The 18241-nt window shown below is 38.1% G+C and overlaps 1 protein-coding gene across 4 annotated transcripts in view; it reads right to left on the reverse strand.

The window, feature by feature from the left end:
- Positions 1-4071: 4071 nt before the first annotated feature.
- The window catches only part of plekhh2 (pleckstrin homology domain containing, family H (with MyTH4 domain) member 2), a 115997-nt gene continuing 101827 nt past the window's right edge, over positions 4072-18241 (reverse strand). For 3 of the 4 annotated variants that reach the window (XM_072580661.1, XM_072580660.1, XM_072580662.1), the window contains exons 25-30: positions 17354-17495; positions 15903-16048; positions 15471-15600; positions 14553-14639; positions 13471-13620; positions 4072-10500 (exon numbers count right to left, since the gene is read on the reverse strand). In XM_072580661.1, coding sequence (XP_072436762.1) covers positions 10315-10500; positions 13471-13620; positions 14553-14639; positions 15471-15600; positions 15903-16048; positions 17354-17495 — 841 coding nt within the window. In that variant the 3' untranslated portion in view covers positions 4072-10314. Of the gene's footprint in view, positions 10501-13470; positions 13621-14552; positions 14640-15470; positions 15601-15902; positions 16049-17353; positions 17496-18241 lie in introns of those variants that run through there. The other variant, XR_011961817.1, reaches the window with a different exon arrangement.

Below are 18241 nucleotides of genomic sequence, written 5' to 3' on the forward strand. Positions count from 1 at the left end.
CTTGTGGGAGAGTCTAGGACCAGAGGGCATATTATTAGTATTAGGGATCACCAATTTAAGACAGAGATGCGGTGGAATTGTTTTTCAGAAGACTGCGAATTTGTAGAATTATTTACGACAAAGGGCTGTAGAGGTTGTGGTGTTAAATATATTCAAGGGTGAAATAGATAGATTTTTAATCAGTACAGCAATCATTATGTGGAAAAGCAGTAAAGTTTTATCAGATCAGCCATGGTAGAACAGACTCTGTGGGCCAAATGGCCCATGTCTGCTCCTGAGCTTTAGGTTAGGTTATTTGTTTGAATGTTGGCTCTGTTTCTGTTTCTAGGCATGCTGCTGAACTGTTGAGTATTTCAGCATTTTCTGTTTTTATCTCAGGTCAGTGCCATTGTTTTTACTGCACATGGGCTTCCTCCCAATTAATTTCATCTCACCATGTCAACTTATCCTTCTATCCCTTTCTCTCTCATCTTCTTATATAGCTTCTCCTTCAATGAGTTTATGTTAATTGCCTCACTCATTCCATTTGACATCAAATTTTATGTTGTTATTACTCTCTGAGGATAGAGGTTTCTCTTGAATTCTCTATTGTACTTATTGCTGACTGTCTTATAATTATAGCTGCTAGTTTTGGATGCCTTCCTAAATAAAAATCATAACTTTTGTGTATGCACTGTATAAGTGTTTACTAGATGGACAATAATGGGTTTTTATTCCATTTTCTATTGCAATTTTGATTTATTCAACTCAAATTTCATGCAGCGGAACTGGATGTAATACAGCTTACAGCATGCCTTCATCAATATTAATCTTAAGAAATTATTAAATACATGAGGTTGATAAGATTTGAAAGAGATCGTGAAATATTTTAAAATCTATACTTTTTTCAGTCTTTGAAGTGGGGTTTTCTGGTCAAAAACATGGCTGCTAAAAGTGCATGATGTAAGTTTTACTGTTGTTGCTGGGAATGGAGGGTTTGAGTTATACAAATAGGCTGGGACTTCTTTCACCAGAGTGTAGGAGGTTGAGGGGTGACCTTATAGTGGTTTATAAAATCATGAGGGGCATAAATAAGATGAATAGCGAAGGTCTTTTCCCTAAGGTGGGAGAGATTAAAACTAGGGGGCATATTTTTAAGGTGATAGTGGTTTGTGGATGGAATGAACTGCCAGAAAAAGTGGTGGATGCAGGTACAGTTACATTGTTTAAAAGACATATGGATAGGTACATGAATAGGAAAAGTTTGGAGGGATATGGGCCATGTGCAGGCAGCTGGGACTAGTTTAGTTTGGGAACATGGTCAGTATGGACTAGTTGGACCAAAGGGTTTGTTTCCATGCTGTATGATGCTCTGACTATAATTCTGTAAAGTTTCAATCAGCAAATACTTGGACAAAGCTTAGGCACCATCCTCCTGGAATCTCACAGCACTGCATTGTATGGATTTTGCAATCAACAAATACAACAGAACAAGACTGCTAACATGTCATCAAAACTCATTCTTGCTGCAAATGTTCCAGCCCAGGTAAGCCTCCTTTGAAAGTTCTTAGACCTTATCCTCAACTGAAAAGTGAATTAAGTATTTATACACCAACCTCATATTGCTGTGTCTTTGTTAATTTTGCTAACTTCTGCCTCAGCTAGCTAAATCTGTTTAAATGTTTGTGCAAGACAGATCCTCTACTGGACATAAACTTGCTGTAGTTTGAAAATCAATTAATGTTTTTCTGTAAGTTTGTACTTTAAAACATTTTTCTTCATTGTAAGCTCTTTCCTTTCCTTTTTCTTCCTTCTTTTCTTGTGTAGGTGTTGCGACAACCATCACTTGAGTTTGACTGCATGAATAAACCATACTTCTAATTTAACCCAGAGGGAGTTTGTTGTTTAAAGAACAGGATTTCAGGAAACACACCACAGCCAGTTTCAAAAGAAATCAAAAGATCCTTGCCTACAGACAGAGAGAAAAATAAAATTGTTCAATTTACCTCTCTCCCCTATCTGCATCAGAAATTGAGATTCAAGTCTGTCATTTATCCACAAGAAATGAGTCAAAATCAGACCAGAGTCCAGATTTAAAAAATAAGCTTAATCAGTTACTAAAATAAATCAATTGAAAGTCAAGAAGGAAAATTCAGTAGTTGTAATGATCTTTAAAACAAATAACCAATTGCAACAATTTCTGGGTTGCAATGTTCATATATACTTGGCCAAAATACTATCAACATAATCATGGGCTGAAAAAAATTAGTTTGTTTGAGAAAGCTGTATCTTTCACATATCATGGTATAATCTACCTTACTAGAGGTTCCACCACCTAATGTTATCTCCTCCTTTGTTCAACTTATATTCTACTTTTAGGTGGTTCAGTTAGCTCAGGCTGGTTTGTAATATAGACTGATATAGCATGGGCTCAATTCCCACACTGGCTGAAGTTATCATGATGGACTGTCTTTCTTAACCTTTTCCATCGCTGAAGTGTGGTGACTCCTCAGGTTAAACTACTACCAGCCATTTCTCTGTAATGGGAAAGTAGCCTGATGGTCTGGTAAGACAAAGGTAACTTTACCTTTATTCTATTTGTATCAATAACTAATTCCCTTCACTTAATCTGAAAGAAAACTTTTGCAAGATCTTTTTATAATTACAGCATGATAGATCCTCACTTCAATAATGTTCACTTGAGTAATCCAGCTCAGCTAGCAAACCTCAAGATTATTTCCAAACTTGGAAAACTCCTCCCTGATGATGGTTAATTTGTGATGAAGGTTGACTTGAGCAATATATACATAGATACCAGCATGTCCAAATCATATACAAAGATTGTTATGCATGTAAAATTTTGCTATTTTCACCTCTGCTGTATGTTAGCTTATGCAAATAAGTTAACAGGGTAGTTGGAGGGCTCACTATCTATTCTCTTGCCTCTAACTCAATGACCTGGAACTATTAATTGCAACCCCTGTTCACTAGCCTCACTCTGCTAACCCTATAGTATCATTGACACAGAAGGAGGCCATTTGATCCAATGTGTCACTGATAGCTCTTTGAAAGAATATCCAATTAGTTCAAATCCCTGGTCCCTTTATCATAGTTTTCCTTTACAAGTTTAATACAAATACTTTTGAAGTGTTTTATATAATATGCTGTCAGCATCCTTTCAGGCAATATATCCCAAACTATAATTACTTGCTGAACAATAATTCTCCTAATCTTGTCTTTGCTTTATCTCCCACTTATTGTTACTTTTCATTCACTCTTGTGAGTACCCAACATCTTCTCGGTCAGGGATTAACATATTCAGTCAGTCCTACTCATTAATTCTCCTCTAGACACCTACCTACAGCTTGTGTCTTCCATTCAGTTTATTTGGCACAACCTTTTCTCCATTAAACAGACAAACCCCTCACCTCTGCTCCCCAAATACAGACCCTTTGTTCTCGGTAGCAGATTAGGCTTAATCTTTAGCAAGTCCCTAATTATTCTACTTGGAGTCGTTCAATATCTTTAACTTTTGCAATGACTTTTATTTTTGAAATTAGTTATATTTTGATTGAATATGCTGAATCAATTTCAAAAGTAATCTTGTTTATTGTGTGGTCCGTAGTACCACAGACCGTTTTTGAAACAGGAGTTATCCAGTTGCTTGTGTATTAACATCACATCTTAATTTATGTTCTAACTCGTGTTTTCATTTGGTAATACTTCAAGAGCTTTAAGAGTTACAGGCAAAAAAATCATTCGAAGTTGTTACTTTCAAATTAAGTAATCAACAGACTGGAAGTTGGAAAGGTACATGTTTGAAACCAATGATGTGGAGAATGGTGTCAGATTGAATATCAGTTAAACTATTGTTGAAAATCAGGTCCTCTATCCTAATAGGTGTATAACTTAGCAAATTTACAAATTATGATTCCATATATCTTTACCAAAAATGTTGATGAACATGGTGTATGACATTTTAATATACTGTGTGACATACAAGACTGCTATACTATCTCTATGCACGTATTAACTAACAGCATATTAAAGACAAGTGACAACCATTTTAAATGTAGCAGTGCATTATTTATTAAATGTTAGATAACTCAATGAAATGATCAGTTTGTATTCTCACTCTTATAGCAAAATAAATAATTGAATATTAGCTGTGTATTAAATAGGAAAAAGACTAAAAATAGTTTTAATGGCATGTCACATATTAAAACAATACAAGTGTGGAGATGTATACCAGATCATCTCACACTTACTTAGTTATTACAATTATCCATGTAACAAACATTTTAAAACAGTGTAGATCATTTTGCTAATTTTTAAAAAATAGACAGAGATATATAAACAAGCTTGTGAACAATTAATAACTACATTGTTACAGAAGCTTATCTTGCAATATTCCAAGTGAACCTTGACTTACTATGACACAGCGAACAATAACATTTTATGTGCATTAAACAACATGATACGTCAGCCGTCACATAATATACAATCTCCTTACAGAACATGTCTCAAATGTTTGAAGTTCCATAATATCAAAATTCCTCAAAGCCAATGATTCATTATCAAAAAAGGGGAATCCTGATTTAAGAGAACAATGCATTGCAAGGAAAATAATAGAAATGTGTGACTGTTAAGGTGGAAGAGTTTGATCTGAACTTGTAGGTTAAAAAAAACTTTATGAATTTTCTTCCCTTAAATGAAGAGGTCTGATCAACACAATTATAAACTCTTCTCAGCATCCTAAATATATTTATCCGAAAAACATTATCATAACATACCGAAAACAGATTGGCTGCTGTTATGTAATCTATCCTGGAATACACTTCACGAGAAGGAAAAATATGCAACTGGCAAAATGCTTTTAAAAACACAGTCCAAAACAACTCATACGATCGTGAAGCTGAATCTTGATTTACTTGTCGGAAAACGTGCGTGCTTCGATTCCCACCTTTCAATTTAATTTATGATCGGTAACTTGAATAATTCTGTGAATTTATGTAAATAATGGTTTCCAAAAAAACCCACTTTCCGATAAAGGTGCGGAATATTTATTTTTCACGTTTAAAAACACATTTAAATACGAAATATTTTCATAATACGAACAATCATGTCTTTCGGCATGATAAAATGGTATTTCTGTTCATTACTGTTCATTTTACATGTACACTCACTGTTAAAAGGTCACAAACATGAACAACGTTCTCGACTAGCGTTTTGTTGGTCATTGTTCCTAAGTCTTTCAAAATAAAAACCTAATCAAGAGGCTTGCTCAGTCCTTACCAGCCTGACGTGTCACAAGAAACAACATTCAGAAAACTTGCATGAACACTATGTATGCTGACAAATGTAGCTGAAGTGTAGCAATTTGGATTGATTCAAAAGTACAGTCCATAAGTAGCAACTTACAATAATTATTCTGAACGATACCTAGGGGAAACAACAATAAAAAAATCACTTTATAAAGAACGAGGACTACATTGGATGGCCCCGGAAATAAAAACAGTGTGACGTTTTATCTGTTTGCTTCCATGGTCTCTGCGGCCAGCGAACGCTGACCATGCTGTTGATTGCGAGACAAAGCAGCAGGGGGCGAATAGCTAGAATTATTTAAAGATAGTCCGCGCTTCGTGGAGCAATTGCTGTGAGTCATAAATGAAGACTTTCTGACGTGGCAAATAAAAAGGAGAAAGGCACAGAAAGCACAAAATCCAAGTTTATTGGATCTTTGCCTGAATGTTGTTGTATTTTTAAAAAATATACTGTATTCATAAAAATCTTATATACATAGTCACTGAAGCAGTCCTGTACTGTAGCCTATGAAGATACACAAATATTGGACATTGACTGTAAACAACAAGCAAACCAAAGATATTTTCTTAAGTGTACAAGACTGTATTTACATACTTTTGAGGCTCAGGGCGAAGATCTGATAACTGAACAGACCCCCACTTAACTTCGGCAGAAAGACCTTAGACAGTGATCTTTCCAAATACACCTTGGTGGCTGCTGTCCCAAGCTTTAGTGCATCCCTGAGCATGTAGTCCTGGACCCTGGAATATGCCAGTCTGCAACACTTGGTTGAGGTCCACTCCTTGCTCTGGAAGACCAACAAGCTTTGGGCAGACAAAAGAGTGTCTTTCACTGAGTTGATGGTCCTCCAGCTGCAGATGATGTTTGGTTTGGTATGCATTTTGGGGAACGGACTGTGGAGCAGCGTTTAGTGGACAGTGTGTGGGTAAGTGTGATCCCAGTGCAGGGTGTTTAATGAACAATGTGTGGGTCAGTGTGACCCCAGTGCAGGATGTTTCATGGGAACGAACTGTGGAACAGACTCTGCATCACAGAGAGTTGCTCAGGACAAAAACCACTGATCTTTCTCGAGACTTTCTTTGCAAAGGCACATTCCATCTAATGTTTGACAGTCTCTTCACCAACCGCTTCAAGGGCAGCGCTTGGTGGTGCAGAGTCTGGGCAGAAGTAAAGGATCTCACAGGTAATGCCCTCACCACCAGCCAAGCAAGGTCTTGGTGCTTGTTGGAAAGTTCTGATAATGAGGCATTCTGCCAAATGACTTTGACAGTCTGCTCAGGTAACAGCCTGACAGGATCCACTCTCTCATGCTGCATGCTGACCACTTCCTGATAGACTTGTGGTCAAAGGTGTTTTTGTTTATAAATGTCCCCATGAAGGACAGGTGATATGGAATGGTCCAAATAGTTGGAGTGTTTTGCTGCATCAAGGCCAGACCCATCCTATGCAACACCAAGACAGGTATAACCTCAGTACATAGTGATGCTTAGTATTTGCGTACCGCGGGCCTACGCACATCTTGATGCAGCTACACACAAAGGTAGCCATCAGAATGAGGATGGGTTGGGTACATTCTTACCACCCCCCCCCCCCCAAATAGTGCTTTGTACATGGTGTCCCTGAGGACATGGTTCATCTTAGACCTCCAGATGAAGTGGAAGATGGCTTTGGTGACTGTAACAGTGCACGTTCTGAGAATGGGCCAGACCTGCGCCACGTACAACAGAGTACCTCACACCTGATGATCACGTTCTTATCCACATTGGAGAGCGAGCAGTGCTCTGAAAAGCCCAGTTTCTGCCTCACCTTGGTGATATACTCCTCCCAAGTTTTTGTGCATGACCTCACTCCTCCAAACCATATTCCCAGCACCTTCAGGTAACCTGTCCTGATGGTGAAGGGGATAGAGGATTGCTTAGCCCAGTTCCCAAAGAACATGGCCTCGTTCTTACCTCGGCTCTCAATTTCCATGACACTGACCATCATTGGAACTCCCAATTTTGAGACTATAACCTGTAGTTGAGCTGCGAAATGGCCCCTATATGATATTCATAAATACTGATACTTGGGAATATTCTTAGGTACCTACAATTACTTCAGAGAGACCTATTCAGCTGGTTGTGCGCTTTTTTAGTCAAGAAATAAAAAAAACACTGCAAGATTTGGAAAACTCTTCTTTCTACTGACCAAGTGTCTTGGAAAAAACAAATTAAGACTAGTGTTGCTAGGCAACCTTCAGACATAGGCCCTTTTTCTTTCAAGCCAAGTTTGTTCATCAACTAAACGTGATTTGTTACTTTTCTTAAAAGCTTTGCTATTTCTTTTTCAAAGTTAATTGAATTTTCAATAATTAGCAAGTGGATCACAACACACATTACACACTTTTATTTATTTTTCAAAACACATTGGTTGTTTCAATTTGCCTGCTGTCATCACCCACCCTAACCTGATTCCTCAGATCTTGCTGCATTCTTTTCTCTCAAGTCAAATCCTGATCTACTGAAATTTGCTAACAAGAAGATTGCAGTTGTTGTCTAGTGAATTAAACTCTGCCTTGCAAAGGCTGAACACCAACTCTCCAAGTCTTCCTCCTCTGTCCTCTAGGACAATGACCTTACTGCCGAGCATCATGCCATTGTTTTCTGACCTCAACAAAGAGATATGCATTAAGAATCCTGTCAGAAAGTGTACAGTTAATGTCAAGGAGCATAGAGAAGTCCAGCATTTGTTCAGAAAAGAGCTTTGCAGAGTACGAAGGTTATTTTTTCCAACGTGGGAATATTAGATAAATCAACTTGCCCACTTGTGGACCCAAATATATAGTAGATTCTGATTGGTGGTATGCAGCTTCTACTGCAGTACCAACATCTCAGTAAAAGATCAGATTGCAATTCAGTTTTTTGCCATCTTAAGCTGTGGACAGGGTTTTACAGTAATTTATCCTCTGATTACGCTGTTGTTATCTTGTCTCGTGAAAGTAGCATGTGTCTTCCCACCACTACCACTCTGCAAATGCTTTTATTGTTGCCCATCAGCCAGCCAGCATTTATGGACTGTCACTACCCCTGCCAAGATACAGTCCACAATGGTGTTTGGGAGCTGCTCAAGGCTGTATTCCAAGACCAGCTGTAGTCTTCTCGACTGAAAATGAGCAGTTTTCCACCAGCCATGGACAACGCTGTTTTGAAGATTGATGACAGGCAAGGATGCCCAGAATGCAGAGGGGGGAAAAAAAAAGGAGTGTACAAGGATGAATGAATTGGTTACTACTGTGTGCAATATGATACAATTTGATTTAGGAATCTGGTTTGGCGTATTTATTTGGGGTGGAAATGCTGCATAGATAAGCCTTTTAGACTTGAAAAATGACCAAGTAGCCTCCTTAGGGGTAGCACGGTAGCTCAGTGGTTAGCGCTGCTGAATTACAGCTCCAGGGACGTAGGTTCAATTCCACACTCGGGGCCATTGTCTGTGTAGAGTTTCTCTGTGGGTTTCCTACCATAGACCAAAGATGTGCAGATTAGCTGAATTGGCCAAACTTTAAATTGCCCACAGTGTTCAGGCTAGGTGGGTTAGCCGTGGGGAATGCCAGATTACAGGGTAGGGAATGGGTCTGGGTGGGATGCTCTTTGTGGGCAGCACGGTGGCACAGTGGTTAGCACTGCTGCCTCACAGTGCCAGAGACCCGGGTTCAATTCCCGCCTCAGGCGACTGACTGTGTGGAGTTTGCACGTTCTCCCTGTGTCTGCGTGGGTTTCCTCCGGGTACTCCGGTTTCCTCCCACAGTCCAAAAGATGTGCAGGTCAGGTGAATTGGCTATGCTAAACGCTTCAGCAGGTTGGTGTGGACTTGTTGGGCCGAAGGGCCTGTTTCCACACTGTAATGTAATGTAATGTAATCTAATCTTAGAGAGAACTTTATATTGCTATATAAATGTACCTCTTTGGACAACTTCAAGCTGTGACATTATGAATACATTTAAAAAAATTATTGATGTCAGATGGTTCTTCTTCCCAATGGTGAACAACTCATGGAGAGATTCTGGGTGGCTTAGTAGAAGCATAAATTCTGGAATAATTTAAGAAATATTTGGATTCTATAGAGATGGAATTATAGGGCCGTATAGGATAAACTAAGTGAATTACCTTTCTCATCTCATGCCTTAGAAAACCTACAATCCCTGTGCTTTGAACTTAGTCTCAGTCTTGTTGCATGATAATTTGTGTCCAGGACAGGAAGGTTAGTGGTTGGCGATGTAAGTTATAAAAATTACATAATTATTCACCAATATCAATAAAATTGTTAAATAGAGGTAGGGTTTACAGTTTGGGATGAAAATGTAGAAATTTAAAAATATGTTACAGTACTTGAAAAATTATCGCAAGTAAATAATAAGGAAAAATTGCTTATGAGGAAGTTGTACCACAATTGATTAAACAACCTATCAAATTACAATGATAGTTCCGCTACAAAACATAGGAAATAATATACATTTGATTAAAATTAAAACCATATGTTCAGACAGAGCAAGCCTATTGTTTGTTTTCAATGAGAGAATGAACTGTTTCAGAGGTCACAACCAAAAGTATGTGACTCTCAGTACAGAGGAATCTCAATTACCCAAATGACATGAGCGGGAAGTGTTTTGTCAGATAATTGAATGTTTGGATAATTGAATGCCTGATACTCAAGCATCAGGACCATTTAATCTTGCCGGATAATCCAAAATTCGGATAATCAAATGCCGGATAATCGAGGTTCCTCTGTAGTAGGCAGTCCTTTGACCAGGAGAACTTGAATCCTAGTTATTTGACACAACTCTATAAATGTTTTGCTATTCATTTGCTTGAACTACTTCTGTTATCCTGCATGACACAATGGGAACTTACTGAAATTGATTTAAAATTTCAGATATGCATGTTTGGTGAGTTGCACACAAACCTCAAATTGTTTTTCTTGGCACAGGTAAGGACACATTTTAACATTGAAATATTTGCTACACAACACAAACTATAACAATGTTGGTTCTTTCGTTGGCCTGGAATATGAAAGTAATGGTTGACTTCCCATGTTCTTTAATTTGTGTCCTCCCGTGTGAACAGAAAGTGAAGATGGAAGTGACATGTGGTGAATTGTCCCTTTCTGATGATGGAAACCATTGATATAACTGGCTGTCAGCAAAGTGATCTCTAGAATCTGTAAAGAAAAACTTATCAGTCCAAGTTCACCACAGAATTTTCTTTTAATGTAAAACAGTACTGTTCAGCTGTGTCCTTCTAGACATTAATATGTAGCAAATGAGAGGTACAGCATTTCCAGTATATCTAATGTCATTTTAAACAGTGCAAAGAATAAAAACAAATCACCACATAACAAATATGTGGCTGGATTTTTCCTTCTGTGCTCTGGGTGCACAGCAAAGCAAACAAACATTTTCATAGCCTACATACATAGGGGAACATTGAACAATTAAGCGTTAGCTCTTCATTTCGCTTCTACTCTGACTTTTCTGTCCATGGCCTTAGTGGTCTTTGAATGAACACTTTACGCCCTTCCAGAGGCAACATTGCCCTGTTTTGTTTCCTGTTCCTTGAATGGTTTTGGCTTCTTTCTCATGTATTGTTTAAAATTCTTTACTTTGCTTCTGGCAGACGATCATAATTTTTCCATTTACAATTTCTGTGCACACATCTAGGGTTGGATTTGAAGAGGCACCATTAAAGGTTGAGAGGCAGCCCGCTCATGATCCTGATGGCTGCTCCTTAGCAACTACTTTAAGGTGAGACTTCTTTCTCTTTATTGAGAGACATTTCCGCAGGACTGTAGTTCCAGTAATGAAACTAGGAGCCACTCTTGGAACTATAAGTAGTTCCCAACGCTGAGGAACACAAACTGACAGGTAATTCTGAGATTAAAGATTACAGCAAGGAGGTGAGTGGGGATAAAAGGCATGAGTAGGGTGGAGCATGGGGCAGATACAGTGTTCAAAAGACCTGGGATAAGGTTAAGGGGAAGGATTGGTAACAAGTGAAGGGAGGAAATTCTCCAATGGGCCCATCAGGTTTATAAAGGAGATTGTCCCTTGCCAATCACCAGCTCATGCACCTAAAGCATAGTTTTTAGCCTTTGAATAGTCAATAGACCCAAGGAAGGAATAGCCAACCTCACCCTCACCCCCAACCCCCTCAGACAGGTTCGAAGCAGGCGAAAAATAAGTCAACCTGTTTGTGTGCAGGTGCTCCCGTCTTCAAACCTGCCTATGGAAAAGCATAAATCCAACCCTCTTTCTCCTTATTTTCCATTACAACTCTCTTTGGCCTTTTGACATAAACCTTTGTCATTTAGTCTCTCTTCACTTAAATCTGAACAAGGATTTTCCTTTTAGTGGTTCTCCCATCCTTGCACTTCCTTGAAAGATGTTGCACCTTTGACTTTTCCCAGTTCTGATGAAAAGTCATTGATCTGTAATTATGGACCGAATATTTCTATAATTTTGGCTAAGTGTCAGTTTCATTTTGTTTTATGGAGGGTTTTCCTTTGCCAGGTTTGCTTGTGCGATCATCCCAAACTTGTTTCATTAAGTGAGTGGCACGTCCCTATGGCAACCATCTTGTGCGATGCTAGCCTGAATCTCTCACTCGCTGTAGCTGGAAGTAATCACCACTGGTGACCCTGATGCCAGTGCCATATTTAAAAAGCTGTTGTGCAGCTGGTCAAGCTCTGGCAGTCTGGAGCAGCCCTGCATGGCATTCATCGCAGACAAGGTGAAATTGGTACCCCTGCTTTGCAGACAAGGACCTGAAGATTCTAGTGGTTGGTGTTGTACGGAGTAGGCATCTCCTCTTCTACTAGGACTGGCACTGAAGGCCACAACCACAGGTCCTGCCACCTGGTCCAAAGTTGCTACATGGGGTAGTGTGGTTTTCAAAGTCCGGATGTACGGAAATCATCTAAAAGGTGAATGATTTTCACTGTCAGTGTAACTGCCAGTATGTTGTCTCTGCTATCTTAGACAACTCCGGGTGCTCCATTTCCTCTCACAGTCCAAAGATGTGTAAGTCAGGTGGATTGGTCATGCTAAATTGCCCAAAGTGTCCAGGGATGTGCAGGCTAGATGGATTAACCATGGGAAAAGCAGGATACAGGGATAAAGTAGGGAGTTGGGTTTGGGTAGGATGCTCTTCGGAGTGTTGGTGTGGATTCAATAGGCTGAATGGCCTGTTTCCACACTGTAGGGATTCCATGAAGTACATAAAGGACCAGCAAACACGTTTGCTGGGGCACTGGGCAGCCTGGAACAAATTCTGCAGGACTGCAGCAATTTGGTTGGGACCTTGCAGCCTCAGACATGCAAGTGTAGGGCTGCCTCGATGGACAGGTTGGCAGCTGTCATGGAGAGCTAGGTTCAGCACTAATCAGGATTGCTGTTGACACTTGCTGCTAATTTCCTTGGTGACTTTCATACATGTTGGCGTGGTTTGAGAGGCTGATCTCTTTGTCTTGTCCTTTGGAAGGGGCACCTCACCACCACAGCAGTCATTGTACCCTCAGGAATTGTCCAGTTCAGCCATTTTAATCGATATCATAGTTCCTTTAAGTAGTAATAAGAATACAAAATACTGGACAAACTCAGCAGTTCTGGCAGCATCTGTGGAGAAGGTAAACAGACTTAACGTTTTGAATTTAAAATTATTTATACTGAACTTGGAACTTTATCTCCATTACCTTTTCCACAGATGTTGCAAGATCTGCCGAGTTTCTCCAATACTTCGTATTTTTATTTCAGATCTCTAGCATCCACAATATTTTGCTTCTATTCCCTTTAATTAGAATACCACCATTTGACAGAATCTACACATGTCCCTTGCTGATTGGCTAGGAAACACTAAGGTAAAATACTACAGGTCCTGGCTGCGATGATATTGTAATCCTCCTACACTCTCATTGGCTTGGTATGTCTCACCTCACCTACAAAAGGTGCCTTATATTCTACCAATTGAACTGTACCCAATGTGCATCTCCTAATTTCCCTTTTACCCAGGCCTACATCAAAAGTATTTCAAGGATTTTAAGGCATCTTGCTATATGTTAGTGGTCCTATGTAAATGTGAATATTTTTATATATTCAATTGTCCTATGATAGATTTAATATATAATCATACAGACCTTTTGTTTAGCCATGGAAAACAGGAGTTTTTGTGTTTGTTTGCCTTTAGTACATCCACCATCTGTTATTTTTCCAACTACAAGCATAAAATCATCACAACAGCCTCCAAAGGTCATGATATTCTTGTACGCATATGTTGTTATCAAGCGCTGTGGAATTAGAAAATCGAATACACTACTTAGGAGCAACAAATACAAAAATTATATTAATACTTCTTAATTCCTGGTGTTGCTTGTACCTTAAATGACTACTGATGATAACCTTCTTCATACAGGTAAATCTCTCTGGGGCAATTTCAACTTTTAGTGGGAAGTATGAGGCAGCATGCCTGCCATAAACATGGGTTTTAGATCTTGCAGATTTTCCCTGCCTAATCTCATCTCAACAGCACTCATCAGTTACTTCGTCATTTCTGGAAGAGGGAGAAAGTCTGAGCATCAGGGGAAGGCAGCATGGAGAGTTCAGGAGTGATGCAAATGTAACTGGGTAGGAGAATAGATTCCAGGACAGTAAAGCTCTGGACTTTCCCTAGGTGGACCTTGCTCCTGAATTATTTGATTTCATACAAATACTGCATGTGTTGTTACATTTCAAAATTCCACAATAGTTAGAGCTGTAAATTTCAGTGGCAGAGTAACTGATGCAAATCAAATGTCAAACAATCATACATATTTCAATGGGCCAAAGGATCTTTTTCTATGCTGCAGACCCTATGACTCTATATTGTGTTTTCTCTTATTGTATAAACTTGGTTTTGTTTAGTTGAAATAACAGCTGACAGTAAGTAACACTTCCTTGGTTATAGCTGTAATACATTTCTGCAGACTTTTCTAATATTCTGTTTGCTCCAACTAATCAGTTTTCATTGTTTGTTGGTTCCATAGTTTCACCCTTTATTGATAAAGCTTGAAGTAATCTCTGAACCCTTCTAGTCAGTGTGTATCAGAGGTCATTTCTAAAACCATATTTCCTTTTCAACAGCAGAAAGCCTTACTTAAGTTTAACAGGATAGTACTGTATTTTTCAATTAAATAAAAGGAGCAAATATTATGGTATAATGTTTAGAAGTTTTTATTCTTACCATAGAATTGTATTCCAACGTGCTGATTCCATTCTCATTCACAGCTAACCAAACGGGTGCAGTGTCAGATAGCGGTGGAGCAACAGGCTAGAGAACATAAATAAAAGCAAGGACAATCACATCTCCATATAAAATGTGTTGGTAACAAAAGAACACAAATTAAAATTAGTTGAACTGACAATTTGACCCCTTATTCACAATGGCTCACTGTCATATCCAAATTATCAGTGTTTATAAGGGAAAAGATAAATTTCCAACATAATTGCTACTGAAAAGAATAGTCTCTTGATATGCTAGAAAATTCAATAGCACTAACACTGATGTAGCCCTTATTATTTATCATATATACTACATAGTAATTGTTTTCAATAAAATTCCGGGACTTGTCTATTCTGAAATTCCTATTGATTTTTGACCGTCATCCACCATATAGATGAATATTCCTATATGCAGCAACATCATTTTTCATTAAGCTTTTGCTTGTGATTTCCCCAGTAACATTCTGAGCTGAATAAAGACTATCTATTCTGCATTTTCATCTTTTCCCATCATTATCCATCAGGGCAGTCTGATGGCCATTTGTTCCCTTGCTTCTGCCTCTGTCAGTAGCCATTTATTGACAGATTTATGAACATTCAATAGGAATGCCTCCATATTCACTGCTCTTTGATGAAGAAGTGCCTTCTTCTGCTCAGTGTTTCCCCACAAATGGGGAAATTGGGAATATTCCATCTTAGAAAGAATGAACAAATGGAAGGAAGGAACAAAGCTGAATTATATACAAGGTCTTAGCTGGTGCTTTAATACAATGGGCCAAGAAAACGTTTGATATTTCTGTGAAACACTTAATACAGCATAATATTAAAAGAAAATTCACATTTGGGGAACAAGTCTAGATAGGAGAAAACAGGAACCTACCTTTGTTGTAAACAGTTTTGCTCCAAAAAACAGCCATTTCCTGGCTACAGTAAAGTAAATGCGCACACAGTCAGCAGTAGCACGTCCTCGAAGAGCCATCCATTTAGTCGAAAGTCGCTGACATAGCTGTCTAAAGTAGACACATGGTAGTATGGAGGCACAATATTTTCTACTGAATGTATTTGTGCAAATTTTTTTTTCACATTTTATTTTAGTTTTACTTCCATGAACTATGTTTTGAAATCCCATTTGTGAAAAACTGGTGACTTAATTTCAGCACTCAATACAAGTAAATCTCAAATAAACCTACTGAGCTTTGCAACAATAATAAAGAGCTATCTAATTAATCATTTGAATATTTACTGAAAAGAATGGTAACATCACGGAAAACTGGCAGTCATAGTGTTTATATTGAATGGGCTTCATACATACTTAATTTGTTCATCTGTACAGCCTTGTTTGTATCTTTTTGGATAGAATTTCTCTATTACTTGCTTCAGAGTTTGGTTTGATTTGGATTGCACTGAGACCTGACTGGCTGGACTTGAGAATGGTCGTTCAAAGTCTCCAAACTCCACCTAATGAAAAACACACAATTGACTGCTGTTTTGCCATCTTGCCCTAAGGCTTTTTAAAATGATTATTACAATAACTACAAGATTAAGTGACAAACTTCTCAGTTTAATTTGGATTTCCCATCCTAAACATCCTTGCTGAACAAAGCTATAATGTTAACTAAGATCCACAAACTGGCAAAAATCAATGAATTGCTCGCTTTACTCGAAAACAAATATCCACCTAAAATGCCAATCTAAGTTACATCCTTTCAGTATGCAGTGGTTTAAAGCTTACTGTCATATTATCAGAATGATCAATGGTACAATTACTGCTTTGTGCTCCACTAGCTTCAGGCAGCAACTTGGGTACTTTCTCTGGTTTTAGCAGCCCTAACCAGGTACTAAAACAATTGACCAGGATGCCGCTCCTAATTGCTGTTCATTAACTCTTATTGGAAGCAATTTGGGTGTAGGAATGCTCAAATGCAGCACAACAGCTCTTAGCATTTATTCTCGAGAATTACACAGAGGAAAAAAAAGAGTAATTTATGAGGTTTTGTAGAGCTGCGGATAGCATAACTGCAACCAATGTCACTGGCTTAAGTAAAGAAGTTAAGGGGAGACGGACAGAGGGTCATATATTCCAAGCTTTTATCTGAAGTATAAAGTATGTTTTTTGAATTAGTAGGAAAAAGAAAATCAGGATTTTAACAATACTGGTTTTGGTGGGAAGTGAGACCGGCTGTCAGATATGACAAAAAAAATCCAATCAATTGTATATGTAGATGGTGCCATTGTTGTTAAAATAATATTAAAGAAAAAGTATTTAAATTGTATTCCTGTGATTAAAAGCAAGCAGCTTCAGAATTCAAAATTCTAGTTTCCAATCTGGGGCTTATGAGCTTTGAGAGTAGGAACTGTTAGGTTACTACACAGCATTGTTAGTATGCCAAAAGTCACATATGTTTGTAGTGAAATGTTAAATTGTTGTGATGTTGCGCTCTAATCTTCACAAGTTTTTTTTGAGAAAATGTTGAAATCAGTAGTATCACGAATGGCAGGAATCTAATATTCCATGATATTTGGAATGTTAGAAATCTCTCTATAGTACAGCATGAAGTGTGCTACACTGTGGCATGATTTAAAAAAAAACAATGTAAAGAAAAAAGCAACACCAAATACTTAGAAAACTATTTTAGTATAATGGTATTTTACAAATCTAAACACATCTCATGAAATTAACTAATGTACATTTTCTTTTCATAGAATTAAAAAGTGATAAATTGTTGAAACTGGAATCGGTTAATAGGTTAATTACACTCTTACCTGAGCTAGTAGTGCTGCCATTTCTAATGCAAGTTCTTTGTTTACAGGAAAGTGTCCATTTACAATTTCAACATTTGTTTGGTACATCAGCAATAGTTTTTCTCTGTCCGTCTCTCCACGAGCTTGAGAAGAGAAGTAGAGCCTGTGAATGGGAAAAGAGTGAAATTCTGTCATTTTGAATCAAAGTCTCTGCCAATGTTGAAGACGACTCCCAGCCAAACCACTAACCTTTCTTTTCTTCTCAACTACCAAGGTACCTACTATAACGTATAGACTTCCAAGTACAGGTAAGTCTTCTATAATGCAATTGTTGCATTCTTGTGCAGCCAGCATTATAGAAAAATTGAGCTTTAGAAACTGTACTTAAAAGTGTTGACGATGTAATCACATTACAGCCAACATATGTTTTCTAAGTTCACACTTTAGAAACAGTATCCCCAACTCATGAATTGTTATAGCAAATTCACGTTAATGAAACGCACGTTACAGGAGAATGACCTGTAGATTATAAACTTAAAATGAAAAATTCCCTAACAGTACCTATCTTATTATTATTTACAAACTAATGCTAATTTCAGGCTAAGAGACTGGTTGGACAGTAGAAGAGAAGGGAAGGGAAGAATGGCTCCATAATTGAATTGGAAAGAAATGCAGTCCCTATATGGACTAGGTGGAATTTCTAACTGATACAGGAAATGTTCTGATTTGAAAATCTCGCTTTTCTTGAACATTGTGCAGTTTTAGTTCAATGGCTCAGTGTTTTTAAACAGCCTCCCCAAGTGGAAGCCAGTGTCAATGGCAGGCTTGTCTCCCTGTCTTTTTATAATGATTTGGCATTTAAATAAGGTATTTCCCTAAATAAGAGAATTATTGGTGATTATGAACAAA

Source organism: Chiloscyllium punctatum, chromosome 11, assembly GCF_047496795.1.
Source record: "Chiloscyllium punctatum isolate Juve2018m chromosome 11, sChiPun1.3, whole genome shotgun sequence".
Lineage (NCBI taxonomy): Eukaryota > Metazoa > Chordata > Chondrichthyes > Orectolobiformes > Hemiscylliidae > Chiloscyllium > Chiloscyllium punctatum.